The following is a 16,292-nucleotide window of genomic DNA, read 5'->3' on the forward strand; positions in this document are numbered from 1 at the left end:
TCAGAACGAAGACACTCGATGCTCCTTTTTAGATCATGTTCGGCTTCTAACTTGAAGTCTTTGAAACGTTCAAACGCCTCGGATTTCTGCTTCATGAAATATACCCACAAATATTTCGAATAATCATCAATAAATGATATCATATAACTCATACCTTTAATTGACGGTTGTTTCACCGGACCGAACACATCGGTATGAACTAGCTCGAGAGGGGCTTTGGCTCGATAACTAGAGTTCTCAAACGGTTGTTTATGAGCCTTTCCAAACTGACAACCGCCACACACCACATCCGTTTTTACTTCAAGTTCGAGTATTCCCGCAGACAACTTCTTCTTCACGATTAATTGAAGTTTATCATACCCGACGTTGCTTAAACGTTGATGCCACAGATTTGCGTTTAGATTTCTTTTCACCTTATTAACGTACGAAGTCCCGGCAGACAATACATAAACCGAGTCTTTCTTTCTCCCTTGAATCACCGGTATGGGATTTAGTTTCGAACTTATCAAAAATACTCACCTCGTTTGGCCCGAACAGAACATATCGTCCGGTGTCGGTAATTTGAGAAACCGACAGCAGGTTCTTTTTCATGCCCGGAACATGAAACACGTTTTTAAGAACCAAACCACTTTCTTCATAATTCGATGAGAGATCAACCTCACCCATATGAGCTATGCCGTGTCGTGAATCATCGGCTATAACTACCACCTGATTACCCTCATACTTAACCGGGTTCTTTAACCGCTCCCTTTCACCCGTTAGGTAATTCGAACAACTCGAATCCACAATCCAATCATTTTATAAATTTAAAGCGGGTTTTACTGTAGCCGTTAACGCATGAACTTCTTCAATTCACGGCATAATGGGCCTAGGCATCCCAAGGCTCTTCGGTTCGATTTTGTGTTGTCGCGGCGTTTCCTTCTTCAGTTGCACTCGCCGTACAGTACTTTGCGATGTGTCCTCGAATGCCACAATTATAACACTTAAAGATTTTAAACGACGGTCGTTTACCCTTTTTATTGCGGTTCCAATTCTTTCGATCAACACTTCCTTCCTGTTGGTTTTGTTCCTCAGGTCTATTCCCTTTGTTGAAGTTGTTCGATCGGATCCCCCACGGTTCCTTTTTGTTGTAAACGTGGTTGGGTTTGAACTTTCCTTTTCCTTTGCCCGCAAACAACGCCTCGTTTTCTTGCTTCGGTACAGCGGAGACCGACACACCCGGCTTTTTGGCTAAGGATTCTTGTCCGGATAATTAATTTTCAATTCCGAGAGTGACGGTTGAGTCGGCCAACCCTGACAGCAGCGACAAACGACTAAAACTCTGGCCTCAACCCGTGAATAATAATCGTTTCATCCTCGCGTCCTCCGATTCTTGATTGCTGATCTAAATCGGAAATCTCGCGACAAAGCGATTTCACTATATGGAAGTACTTTGGAATCGTCATATCTTTCTGAGTAACCGAAAGCAACTCGTTTTCAAGAAGTTGTAATCGGTGTCGTTTTTCTTTGTGAATAGTCGTTCAAGAATATCCCATGCATGCTTCGGTGTTTCGGCTTCTTGGAAGTGATCTAACATCTCCTCTTCGACTGTTGTTTTTTAACACGAACATCGCTCTCCCGAGTTTTACTCGCCACTTCCCGATGGCACCTCCGGTGTCGTTTCTTGGCACTTGCGTTTCGGTTCCGTTGGTTACCTCCCAAAGGTCCTGACCTTGAAGGTATGACATAACACATGTCGACCAAAACCCGGTAATTAGTTTAGTTCAAACGCTTGATTCCGGCAACAACGACGTATCCGCCATCGTTTCCTTCTTCGTCGGCTTCTTTCTCAACACGAGTTTGTTTACGATCTACAGACCCGGATAATCGCCAAAGGCAACCGTCCGTGAGACTAATCTCTTGGCTGGACTTCGATTGACTAAACTCGATTACGCCACGAACGTGACCCGGCTCTGATGCCACTTGTTGAATTTAAAAGAGTTTCACAAGTGATGTTTACAAAACAATATTGCAGCTCAACTTCCTTTATGTACAAACAAGAAAAGAGAGTTTCTTATGCTACAGAACTCAATAATTGATATTGTTAGGCTATGTGGTATGGATGTCATTATACCAATGAAAATGTTGACATGGCAGATGGTGCCGGCGGTGAACACCACCCCTTCAAATCGGCCCATTTGGCGGTGGAGTTTTGGATGCTAAAATGCCGTTGAAATTGCCGATGAAATCTGAGAATTCCAAAAGAAATATTATTTATTTATTCATTTCACCAGCGCCATATCTGACTTCTTCCAAGAAGAAAAATAAATCTTTTTTATTTCATAATCGTTTATTTTTGTTTTTTTTTTCAAACAAGATATAATTAAAAAGTTATCAAACATATAAATGAACCCCTTCTTTCCTCCCTTATTTCATATAAAAAACTTACAAATCTCTCTAAACAAAGACGAATTTTTCATCTGATGACGAGTCGAGTTCGGTCGTTCCGCTTTTTATTCACACGATCATATCTGCTTCAGCCGCTACTGTAATCAACAAGGGCGAAAATTCGACACAGGAACATGGATGAATGTAACTTTATTTTATTTAAGTTTTAGTTTTTTTATGTTAAATTAATTTTAGTTATATTAAATTATTGTAGTATACATATTATTATTTTATTTGAAAATGATGGAAGTTGTGAATTGGTAACCATTTCCATAGTATTCTGAAATATAGTGGAGTGAAGTGTGGTATGATATGACGCTAACGTGACACTACAAAATGGGAAATAAAATGATATCCACACCTAATAGTCTTATTGGGTGCTTCTACTGTACGAACAAGAATAGGATAATTACTTTGATCTCACAAAGTAATTAATTACACCAACCTGAACTTTACTTGACAAACAAAATAATTCAACTTTTATTAAGAAAACCAACTAATGGAAAAAACTTAATAAGTCTATGTGAATCAAGGGTTTATATAACACCCTTAATTCGAGTCCTACTAGTATTCAAATACACAATTTGAATCTAACTCAAATAGGTTTTAGGATAAAACTAACTTAATAAAAATAAGACAAACTTATTGATAAATAATAATAAACGAATTATTATTTAAAAATCTCATCCAAGCCACCCCATGAGATTTACCGAACCGTCCTTAAATATCGTCTCGTTTAACAGAGGGGTTGTCTGCCTTTATATTGGTTTTATTTAAATGGACAAAAATAATTGTTTTCTTTAGATCATGTTTTTTTATTGGGATTTTCTAACATGTGCCCTAAGGGCATGTAAGAAACATTAATTATGGTAATATTCTTGTTCAAAACTATATATTTATATTACTTACATTAATAACTACCATATTTAACTTTATATTTTCATTTTCTAAATCTTATCTCCATTGATGACTACTAAATAAAAAAATTTTAATTCCCTCTAAAATTACTATTTCATCTCCCACCATTTTTATATTCATTTTTATGTAAAGAATATTCAAATATGAAAGTAATTTTTGAAATTTCTATAACGTCTTCAAGTGTCCAACTCAAGATCAGCTTGCTCTAGCAATTTAATATTCGACTTGCAAAGAAAATGACACAAGTTTTGTTGTCAAGCATTACAAAACGGCTCGATGGCATAAGGTTATTTGGGATGGTAAGATGGGTGCCAACACTTGCGAAACTTTGAATTTTTCAGGATACTTTGTCATGTTTTGAGTGTTCTTCTTCATACGGGTTGTTTTGAAATTTCTTTTAGTTATTGGCTATCACGATGGAGACGAGAAGATGCTCAATTCAATAACGTCTCTCAATTACACCAAGAAGGAACTTTGGATATTACATCATCTTTTACAGAAAATAATGATCCTATAACTAATGCAATTGGAGGGTTCAACACTTGGAGACGTTATAGGAATTTTGAAAGTCACTTTCATATATGAATACATGTAAAATAAATATAAAAATGGTGGAAGATGAAATAGTAATTTTAGAGGGAATTAAATTTTTTTTATTTAGTAATCATCAATGGATGTAAGATTTAAAAAGAAAATTATAAAGTTAAATATGGTAGTTATTAATGTAAGTAATATAAATATATAGTTTGAACAAGAATATTACCATAATTAATGTTTCTTACATGTGACCTTAAAATCTCTTTTTTATTTATATATATTTTAACTTAAAAGGTATGACGGACATTTAACAAAAAATTCTAATGTAAGTTAGTGTTAAGGACGTAAAGTGCTGCAAGCCCTTTAGTTTAATAAGGTTTAGTGTAGTTGATAGAGATCAATGATATAGCCTGCAATCAGATATATAATAATGAAATCTGCGATTTACTCAAAAGTTAATAGGAGTTTAATATGACTTTCATTGTGCAGAAGTGCTCAAACGAGCAAGGGATTAATAAAGAATTAATGACAGCCCATGAATGAAACTTCAATGAATATCGGCAGCGAGGCTTACTGACGCACACCCAGAATCATACATCGGCAATGCATCCCCGTGAGCAAATGCAAGAACGAGGATAGCAATGTGCCGAAATGATCACTGTCAGGATAAAACTTGGTGAAGGCAACTGACGAAATCAGGACTGAAGAGAGTATCAGGATGGACAGGAACACCGGCCCGGACAATTTTTTCGTAAGTGACAAACATTTGAACTAAATATTTCTATGTACAAAAAGACATGAAGTTCAAACAAAAAGTACCAAACCAAAACTGAAACTGCATCAGTCCAACAATAATCTTAATTTCAAACCACCCAAAATAAGCTGAGATACCTTACAACAATTCAATCAAGCCAGATATCGATACAACTTTCTATCATCTCTATCCCTTTCCAAGAACTCCCTCTCAATAAGCGACTCGATTCGTTTCTTTATAATAACAGGATTAGGCAAGAATCTCGACTGCAGCTGCTTCGTAACTTCCGCCACAATATTATTATGATCCAACACCCGTCTCGCTTTCATAATTCTAACAATTGCTGCCTCGATCTGTGGCTTCCTATCCTCTTCCACCCGCTGCCTCGTTTCTTGCTTTTCAGGCTCTGATTCCTTCTGTGCCACCACTGTCCCGATCTTCACTTTATAGAATTTACTAGAGAACTTTTCATTAAAGAAAAACTCATCATCTTCGTTCACGTCTTTGCTCATCGGTTCTTTCCTTAAAACATTCTTTCCCTTTGCACAGGCTAATGACTGCAAGCACCGTTTAAGCTCAACTGAGGGAATCTCGACAGCCTGCTCGATTCCTTTGTAACTCAATCTGTCTGCATTGTTGAAAAGCATCAGAACACACATTTGATAGGTGGAAACGTTCAGTTCGTGTTTTTGGCCTTTTGAAAAAGTTGCTTTGATATCTGCAGAACCCATGTTTGTCTGCCATGTTAATCTACGCCCGTTGTGGGTCCCAAGGTAATATGTTTTAAACTTCTCGCACACTGTGAGGATTTCAGGTGGAAGGTTGCAAGTGGTAGTAGATTGAGTCGGCCACGACCCGGTTGTGAGAACGTGAACAGCGAGTGTTGGACCATCGGCTAAAATGACCCCCATGGAGTCATAGAACCCCTGCATTGTGTCTTGAGAGGTTTTCATGTCGGTGAACATGCCTTCTAGCTTTGAAGTGAATTGATACCCGCATTCGGTTTTTAGTTTTAGTATTAAACTTCTCTCTGCATCTTCAGATACACTTTTTCCTGACAGAAGTCGTTTTGCCAAATGTTGTTTGTAATACTTTTCAAACACGTCTTTTTCTTGAAGATAACGAAACAACATCATTACTTTATCTAATGCAACCTCAATATCTTCTTCACTTACACCCTTTAACCCCTTTCTAAGCTTGTCATCTACAAACAAAGAAATGAACTCCGGGGACCGTGCATTCAAATTAATAAAATACTCGAACGCAGAATTCAAAGCATTCTGAAACGTCTTATCGTTGTTAAACGCCAGATTAATGATCTTATCATGTTTATCCTTTTTCTCCAATAATCGTTGTACAAACTCAACCGGATCTTTAACACGTTCCGGGTCGATCACCAGTTGTTTACCCGTTTCCCGAATGTGAGAAGTCATCACGTCCCGTATTAGCGTTAACCCATTCGGCACTCTGCGGAAAAGATTGTAAATCCGGGCTAAATCATCGTACTTATCGTCCACAATCATATTAACCAAACCCGAATTTTCCATGTGAACTAAACGATTCATTTGACTTTCAATCATTTCCTTTTCAACCACACTTGTTATCTTCACTTCACTTTCCGCATCTAAATAATGTGTCACCCGATCGATTTCTTCATTCAAACGTTTCTCAGCTTTCTTCAAATACTCACCACAGTCACAACACTCAATAAACTGTTGAGATTCGCCTCGGTAAAAATTGGCAGAAAGATCAAGAAACGGTTGTTCAAAGTCTTGTTGGTAGACAGAAGGGCCAAGATCCATTAACATTTTGACTATGTTTCTCATTAAACCTCGGTTGATAACTTCCCCGTTTCTTTCTTTCTGCACTGTTTCAAGCAGTGTGTCTTGTAGCCTTGTTTGGATGTTAACAGAGTGGATAATGTTATCCCGCCAAAGGTTAAGACCAAGCTTGTGAACTGGAGTTTTGTGTGAACTAGGAATGTACGTTCTGTCCATGTACATTAATATGTCCCGTATCATTTGTAATGCTTTGTTGTGTTCCATCCATTTCCTGTTTAGTTCTTCTAGAAACAAGGGTCCCTGAGATGCTTCAACTGCCGCAGCTATTTCTTTTAAATGTGCAGTCATTGTTGATACGAGCCCGGAGTATAGCTTTTCTCCAAATTTGTGCAGAACCATATTGTATGCATTCCTGAACATACATATCGAGTAATAAATAAGTATTATAATAGCACATTATCAGTGCATGTTTGTGTAGCTTTAAGGAAGGGGTAAATGTCAATACTATCAACTGATCCATGTTGATAAGGAATAAGAAATGAAAAATAACATCAATTATATGCACGCACTGGTTCATTCATCCAGAAGATTATAACAATAACAAGCCTTAAAACACAAACACCATACAAGAGTTTAACAACTTTGAAAAAACTGTTATATCATGGAGAACGGATAGCGGTACAAAGAAGGTCTAAAACATAAAGCCTAGCTCTTCCGAGGTGAGAATTTGGTAAATAATATATAATGGTAATTCTTCCAAAACAAAACATTCGTCGTGTTAGCTTATTCACATACAATGGTACAAAATAACAAACCAAAGCGCATATCACTACCCGTAGCAGCCTCGTTGTGAAGGTGGACAACGTGCCAAAACGACAGGCACACCGCCCCACGGCTCGTGTTGGGCGAGGCTCGTGAGAGAGAAGGATGAAAATGGTAATGATTGATTGCCGGAGAGTTTTGAGGCATTTACAACTACACCACTTTTTACAAAACTCTCCATTGCTGCTGAACGCCACGTATGTGAAGAGCTACCACTACACATGGTCTCGGTACCAATAGTAATAAATCATCTAACACGCATGGATAGTGAATAACTAACTGACTAAATAAAACAGAACAGATAGTTAAAGATACTTATTAACTTATTTCATCATCAAAAATCTAAATAATATCTCAGTAAACAAATCACAAAATCCCTAAATAAATCAGATTAGTCATCTACCAACAGAAATGAATAATAACAATAATAATAATAATCTAAACCTGTAAAGCTCTTCGAAACTTAAGCCACTGGCGTTATGATTATAAATCTCATGAATCGCATGCTCCAATATCTTCCACGTCTTCTCAGCATATTTCGGATCCACCACAACCTTGTGCTTAAACGCCTCTATCTGGAAATTACTCTTCTTCTGTGAACTCATCCTCAATTTCAAAACCCTAATTAATATATGTAATTTTAGGGTTCGGAAGCTAAATCAACTGGAAATATTGATATTAGAGAATGAATATGATTAAATTAAATCGGTCAATGAATAATTGAAGAGATTGAGATTGAAATCAGTGAGCAAGTTGAAGTTGAGATTGGATTGATTGATTGATTTGGGATTTTGGAATCCTGTGCTTTAACCCGATTTTCCACTTATTCGGTAAATAGAGTTGGACCCGTTGGGCCTCAACAAGGAAAATACTGAAGAAGCCCACTAGCCGTAAGGGCTGTGCACGGTTAAGTTCGGTTTTCAGTAAAACTGAAACTGAAGTCATCGGTTTTTTGAATATATACAGATCGTTCAGTTTTGATTTTTCGGTTATTTATGGTTTTGGTTCGGTTATAGTCGGGTTTTTTTCAATTATGTGTAGATATTGCAAAAAAAATAAAAAATGAAGATGTTAATTTTAAGCTTGTAAGAATGTATTAGAGTATCACATATATATTGAATACAAAAAAACAAAATAGACGCATGTTACGTGAAACCATACGAATACAAAGTTGCTAGGGTAATAGAGTTTGAAATTCAACAAAGTTCTTAATCAAAAAATAATAAAAAGTTTATTTCTAATCTCTATTTATCATCTTGTTCATCTTCAAAGTTTAGTCTCAGTCTTCATAATCTTCATCATCGTTAAACGGTTCGGTTTTTTAAATTTCCAAAACCGAACAGAAACCGAAAATTCGGTTTTTCAAAAAGACAAAAACAAAAAATTAACTGTCGGTTAGTGCTTCGGTCTAATTTTTTCAGTTAATTCGGTTTTGGTTCGGTTAATTTAGTTTTATGCTCACCCCTACCACTAGGTTTATCTTTATCTCCATTCTCGTACACTTCATCATATATATCTTCTACATTTACGATAATCTATAGTATTTTATATGTATTTGTGTCACACACCCATCTAAGGCCTAGGAGTGCGACCAACAGTTGGTACCACATTTGTAAATAAATCAGAGTTACGGGTTAATTGCGGAAGTCTTATAAAAACATGTGGATTAAAGTTATAAATATTTACATTACAAAAGATGGAACAAAAGTTCCATTTACGTTTACTTGTTTATAATTTACAAAACCACCATTTGTTTAATATTTTAAGTTTAACAAAGCATCCGAGCCATCGGAATCATGAGCACTTCGTTCTTCAAGCCCTATTCTTGATTACCTGCAAAATGTTAAGAAAATACGTCAACAACGAATGCTGGTGAATATGCTGACGCTAAAATATTTTTCTTTACTTAATCACCCATCGGGACCACGTAAGTCTTGGCCCATCTTGGCTTAGGAATAATTAAGTTAAAACAATTCCATTATAAACTCGAGTCTCTACACTAGGCCACCCCAGCAAACACCGCAACGTTCGACTTAGTTAAGTACCCGTATGTATACACATGGTCATTACTCCGCGCAGGCGAGCGTGACTATAACCAAGTGTGGTGCGATGTGCCCACCGCGTTATTAGCACATATGTAAGGATCCAGACAAACGTATACTACAGCCTGAGGGCTAGGCTTATACTCTTATTTACAATGTTTTTAGAGACAGTTAGTCTCATGTAAAGTTTTTCATATAACATGTTGACTCGTTTGAAAACAGGTTTGTAAAAGTTGAGGCGTATTCACTTTTTCGTTTTGGATCGGCTTCAACACCGTCTGAGGGTCTTCCCCTTGCTATCTCGCACCTATAGTACAAGTATAACTTTTCGTTAGTCGGATATACAATTCGGCTTAAGACCTTTAGCCTTGTTTTATAATCGCCACCTCGATTATTTATTCTTTACTTTAAAACCTTTAGTTAAAAAGTAATATTTTAAACCTTTAGTTTATTTATAAAACCCTACGTTTCTTCTTCTTTAAGAAACGTATTATTTTCTTTATTATTTAAGAATACTAATTATTACTTAAATAATATTTATAACAAAGAATAATCACACATATATATGTGTATATATATATATATTTATATTTTCTTTTCTTTTTCTTTCTTTTATTTGTTATATATTCATTTTATTTATCGAGATATTGAGTATAACATCGACTTAGGGTATTAAGCCTTTATAATATTTTATTATTATTTTATTCGGGCATTAGGCCTACCTTCGTCGGCTTGTTAAACCCTATTCAAACGAGCAGCACTCGTCGCCTCTTTTCCTTCTTTATTTTCTTGATCAACACTTCTCTTGGCACGCTTATCGAGACACCAATACTCCACGGCACGCACTTCGAGATAATCGTCGGGACGTCACACCAATAACACCTTTTTGCTTTAAACGTCGTCGGGAGGTGGTATGATTATCAACGTAATAGGCACAGAAATCGAGGAATCGGGGTACGCTTATCGAGGTGGATCGAATGTATGTTTGTCGGGATCTAGCGAGATGTTAGAGAGATGTGAGAGAGTTGATTTTGGTGTGCTTGGAATGAGATCCCGGACCTGCTATTTATAGACAATATTTTGGGGCCCATCGCGATACGCGATGGCCCTCTGGCTGAGCCCGTCGCGTATCGCGACGTAGGCTTGGCCACTCACCATGTAGACCTGCCACGTGGTGACACGTGGCAGGCGATGTGCCACGTGGCGGACGTGTTGCCACGTGGCGACACACTGTGCCACGTGTTGACACGTGGCGGACGTGTTGCCATGTGGGGACACGTAGCGACACACTGTGCCACCGTCTGCCACATGGCACATGTGTCACACTGTGTCAGACAGGTCATCGCGATACGCGATGACCTTGATCCTAAGGCCGTCGCGAATCGCAATGGGCCAAAGAATCAGAATTTTTATTTTAAACCTTGGAGTTTGGAAATTGGCAGAAATGGTCCCTTGACTTTAAAAACTTGACATTTTTGGCTCAAATTTTTCGTGATGTTACAATATGATATATCTTTTATAGCTTAAGTGCTAACAAATTATTGGCTTGAGTGATGAAATTTGCTCTCAAAACTTTGTCTCCGGGTTACCTTCTATCACGTGGTGGGTATGTTGCGGCTTAGAACTAAGCTCGTGAATTCTAGATGCGGAATGAGCTGATAATGACAGACAGTGACACCGAGTATGAATATGCAGGGGCGGATTTATATAGGACCGTACGGGTTCACGGGAACCCACTGAGTTTCGAAATTTATATTGAATATAGGTATAATTTATGAGAGTGAACCCATATATATTTTGAGAGTGAATCCGTATACAATCTAAAGCTCTAGTCCGGTGGTAACACTCCTCCTATCAATCCTGATAACCCGTGTTCGAATCTCTATCCCAGCGCATGTTTTTATTTTTCCCCCCTCCCCCCCCCCCCCCCCCCTTTTTACCCAGCTAAGTTAGGTTAAGTTAGGTTTTGTTTTACTTTATTACCCAAAATCTCTTAAACACATACAGAACATCACACAACGCTTCAAACCTTATGTCACACCCTGACCAAAGGCGGCAGAACATGCCGAGGTGTAACGATTGCCGATAAGCGCATGACACTATTTTAAGCGACAATATTTAACAACTCATTTCATTTCACAACATCGAAAATGTCACATAACAATAATCATAAGTCAAATACAACAAAATATAGCAAATCAAATATTGTTCATTTTTGCTAATATCTTAAGGGTATTTGTGACGTTTTCTTCACCGAACTCCAAAATCAACCTAGATGCAAACCTGTAATATTTCATAAAATAAAGTTTGTCAACTCAAAATTTGGTGAGCAATTCATAGTTTTTGAGCATATATGTATATAATAGAAAAGCCACAATGTTGTATACGAAACAACAAATAAATAGCAATAATTTGGATAATATGAGGTCGCTAATAAGAATACATTAGCGGCACCGTCTATAAGAGAATACCAAATAGATTCAGATTTCATGAGGTCGTTAATAAGAATACATTTACGGCACCGTGCTATAAGAGAATGCCAGATAGTTCACGGATTTGTAAATCAACCTTCCAAAAGCGGTAAACACATAAGCATATAATCATGTAAGCATAGAACACCAAATCGAGCATTTGTTTAAGTAAAGTATACAATAACGTTTGTGGTTTAAGACTCAAGTATAAAGCATTTGATTTGAATAAGTATAAAAATCTCACCCCAAAACTAAAGATAGAAAACGGGGTATGAAGTTACTCACGTTCAAGTAATAAACTTGAAAGTTTGATTATTTGGAGATTTTCCGGAACAACGAGTTAACGTATGAAGCCTCTAAGGAAGTCTTGGATTTAGAAAGGTTACCTTGAAAATCTTTAAATGAAATAATTGTTGCAAAAAGTAAACAATTTAAAGTTCGAGGTTTAAAATGTAACTATTTAAGAATTTATAATAATAACCATTTAAAAATGTAAGTTTGCTCAAAACCGGGTTAAAGTATCTAACATTAATATTTACTTAACCAATTTTAAATAATAAGGTGGGAAAATGCTAAAATGCAAGTTCCATTGGGATAAAGATACTAAAACGGGTCTTTAACGAGTGTTCGGGTTGTTGGTTCGGGTCTTGATAATTGGTCAAACCCAAAGTTAACTTTCCAAAACAATGAACGTTATGAGATAACTCAATAAAACATAATAACACTTAACCAAGTATGTAGATATATTGTTTTAGAACTAACAACGCACGTTAAGCGAGTGTTCGGTTTTTTCGGTCCAAACTTTGTTATGAGATTAAGTTGGATCCAACATTTCCAAGTATTTAAGAAAATAATTAAAATCAGTTTGTAAACTATTTTTAAAGAAATATACAAGTCTTGATAGCTAAAAACACACTTGTGTGTCTTAAGCGAGTAAAAATCGGATTGGTTCGGTTTCCATCATACAATATGTTCCTTGATGGTCTCCACATGCCCAAATATCATAGATCTTGTATGATAATTTATAAATGAGAAATATTTAAGTTTTACAACTAAAATGTTAACAAGTCTTTTAAGCAAAAGTTTCGGTTTGGTTCGGTTTCCATCTCCCAACGAGTTCATAGATGGATTCCACATGCTTAATATTAAAGAACTTGTAAAAATGATTTTAGGAACTCAAATCTAACATTAAACATGTTCAAACAACTATTTTTAACAAAACTAGTAAGCAAAAGTTTGGTTTACAGTTTAGAGCTATTTGCGGTTAAACCGAAGCATAGACCCTCAAACTCATAACCATAGAACTTGTAAATAAACTAAAATTAGCAGAAGTTAAGCATAAATAATATGTACAAACAAGTTATATAAGTTTTTATATATCAAGAATACGAAGTCCTCCATGAAACCTTGCCTTACAAGGTCCGAAACCTCACCGATCGGAACCGGAGAAGTAACTACCAAAGGTAACAAGGGGTGTGACATTATATATATGTTGTTCCACTATAAATAAGTATTAATAAGACTACATAAGCTAATTAGAAAGAAAGAAATAACTAAGTTTGACTTTTGGAAGTCAAACCTTCAAGAACAAAATGAAAATAACCTTAAGATCTTTGTATTTGGGAGAGAAAATAAAGATGTAGCAAGTGTAAATGAGGGGGAAAGAGTGTGTATATATAGGGTAATGTTGGTGGTCAAATATGAGTGTTAAACACAAGAAATTTCATGCAAAAAGGAGTCAAAACGAGCACAAACAAGCAAATAAACGGACCCGTCACGCTACGCGACCAGAATAGGGGTCCCCCGTCGCGCGGCGCGACGGGGTGGATTTCCTGATTTTTCAATATTTTCAAAAATGGCAGTTTTGGCCCCCGAAGTTCGTTTTAAGTGATTTTTAAGCATTTTAAAGACCGAAATGAATGTTTTCAAGACCCAACAAGTGTAAAACAATATTGTAATATAAAATCCATCATTTTGATTATATCATAAGCTTTGGTTTACAAAACGGGTCGTTTTACATCAATAAAGTTTACAAAACAGATACGAATCGAGACCCGAAATTGACGAATGTCACACCCTAACCCCCCACCATCACCAACAGTCTACCGCCAACAGTCCACCACCGGCCGCCTCTCTTTCCTCCGTCGGACGTCCGCCTCTCAACCCTAGTCTCCATCTCTCCTTCACTTTTGTCTTCACGTTAATGTATAAATGGATGTTTTGATTCAATTATTCTTCTTCTTTATTTACTGAAATAACTATTAGAAAGAATGATTTTGTTGGTGTTTGTTAATTGAATTAGAATATTAGTGATGTTTAAATTTGATTCTTGTTATGTAATGAACCTTACCCGACCCGAATAGTTGAACCGACCTAAACCTTCGAATCGACCCGGAAAATTTTTATGGTCGGTCGTATAAAATTAGAGCATTTATAAACAGTGAACCTATTGGAAAAAAATCCTGAATCCGTCACTGTGAATATGGTTGTAGCAACATATGCATTTATATGCATATACAAAACCAAAATGAAGTTAACGATATCTATACAGTATACACATATCAAAAATAAAATCCAGTCGACTATATTTTGTAGTCTAACGTTTGATACTTTAGTTAGTGTAATGGATAGAAATATATATGTGATATTTAGAGGATCAATTGAATTGTGTTTGTCCCACTTAAATCCACCATCTTTTGATTAAATTAAGGATATATAGGTAAATTAACATTTCAATCTACATCAAAAAAAAAATTAGACGTTTTTTTGTCATAAAATCAAACAATGGGATTCGTGTTGCGTTTCTATCTCCAGTTTTATATTAATACCCCAGGAAATGTCACAAATGTAAATCGCCAATAAATGTAATAAACGTAAATCGAAATGGAAGACACATGTAATAACCCTAAATATGGTTACATATTTTACCTGCTTCACAATAAGACGTGTTTTACATCTTTACATAATTTACACAAGTAAACTAGTGAATTCTTTAAATAATGTAACAAAAGTAAATCGGAATGTAAGAAACGTAAATCGTTCTCTCTTCCCCTTTATATAACCAGACGTGTTTCAACTGTTATGTCTAGAGGTGGCAATTTAAGTGAGTTGGGTTGGATTTGGGTGATGTGTTAGAAACTTAGAATGAGTATGGGTCAAGATGGGTATGAGTCAATATGGGTATGGGTCGTGATGGATTTTTAAAATAGAGGGTTAGGATGGGTATGGGTAAAGTTAATCCATCTTGACCCAAGTGAAGGTTAAAATACAAAGGGTTTCAAAAACTCCTCAAAAAAATTCAAAAAATATATATAAAAAATAATAACTCAAAATATATATCAAAAACGCAAAATGTAAAATAATTAAAATGTTTTCTCGATTTCGTGGGTTTTGTTTAAAATACAATTAGATAGAGCTTGTTAGTCCATTCGAACCCATAAACAAACTCATTCTAACCCATAACCAAAAGTCACTAGCATTTCCCCAACTCATCTTGACCTCCTTGGAAAATCCTTTTGATTCATCCTGACTCATTCCAATTTTATTAAATTATTCATATTGACCAAAAACAACCCATTTGGGTTTGTTTTGCCACCCCTAGTTACGTCGCTTACATATTTTACATGCTTAACATTCAGACGTGTTTTTACATATGTTTACATGCTTTACATTCAGACATGTTTTACCTCATTACATCTTTTACATATATTACATACTTTATATATTTTTTACATCAAGCAAAAAAGTAAACATTGTATATATTTGCATGCTTTACATTCAGACGTGTTTTTACCTCCTTTACATCTTATACATTTTTTACATATTTTTTTATCAAGCAAAATGCAGATATTCCATCTGTTTACATATTTAACATACATCACCAGGAGCATATTTTACATATATAAGACAAATGTAAAATGATTGTAAGATGCTGTAACTAATAAAAATTAAACAGAACCAACTGTAAAATTGAACAATGAATATGTTTACATAATTTACATATTTTACATCTTTCATAAATAAACTAATGAATGCTATGTATACTCGTGAATCCTTTTAATAACATCACCAAATGTAATAAACGTAAATAATTTACTTAGACTCTTTTTCTATAAATAAGCAAGGTAGTGATTACATCGAAACAAAAGACAAGCGGACAGCAAGCTGCGCAACTGCCCATTTTTCAATTTGCAAAGCCCAATATTTTTAAAACTACATTCGCTAAAACGTAAATGAGAATGTAAGGCAATAAAATGTAAGAAATGTAACTGTTCTATTCAAATTTGCACATGAAAAACCTGCAAGATCAAAAATGTAAAACGTAAATAAATAATTAAGGCAATAAATGTGACAAATGTAAAACGTAAATAAATAATTAAGGCAATAAATGTGACAAATGTAAATGAACGAGTCCATTAAAAAATTCAAAATGTAATAAATAAAATAAATTAAGAAAACTATTATTAACAAACACCCATATTAACAAAACAAGGAACACAGAAAACAAAAGAAACCTAAAAACCATCTTCTCAGGGTTTTG

General features: G+C 35.6%; 1 protein-coding gene across 1 annotated transcript; it reads right to left on the reverse strand.

Annotated features, from left to right (window-relative positions):
- Nucleotides 1-4,638: 4,638 nt before the first annotated feature.
- LOC143602184 (cullin-3A-like) lies at nucleotides 4,639-7,845 on the reverse strand. The gene is made up of 2 exons (XM_077079385.1): nucleotides 7,684-7,845; nucleotides 4,639-6,829 (listed from the first exon to the last, which is right to left on the reverse strand). The coding sequence occupies exons 1-2, from the start codon at nucleotides 7,842-7,844 to the stop codon at nucleotides 4,789-4,791; spliced, it is 2,202 nt and encodes a 733-aa protein (XP_076935500.1). The 5' UTR covers nucleotide 7,845; the 3' UTR covers nucleotides 4,639-4,788.
- Nucleotides 7,846-16,292: the final 8,447 nt, after the last annotated feature.

Source organism: Bidens hawaiensis, unplaced genomic scaffold, assembly GCF_021521415.1.
Source record: "Bidens hawaiensis isolate Kalapana, Puna unplaced genomic scaffold, B.hawaiensis_p1.1 tig00058103_1, whole genome shotgun sequence".
In the NCBI taxonomy this organism is placed as follows: domain Eukaryota; kingdom Viridiplantae; phylum Streptophyta; class Magnoliopsida; order Asterales; family Asteraceae; genus Bidens; species Bidens hawaiensis.

Coding starts and splice junctions, on each gene's coding strand:
- LOC143602184 (XM_077079385.1), bottom strand. CDS start 7,844: ATGAGTTCACAGAAGAAGAGTAATTTCCAGATAGAGGCGTTTAAGCAC. Junction 6,830..7,683: donor AGTTTCGAAGAGCTTTACAG/GTTTAGATTATT, acceptor ATGTATGTTCAG/GAATGCATACAATATGGTTC.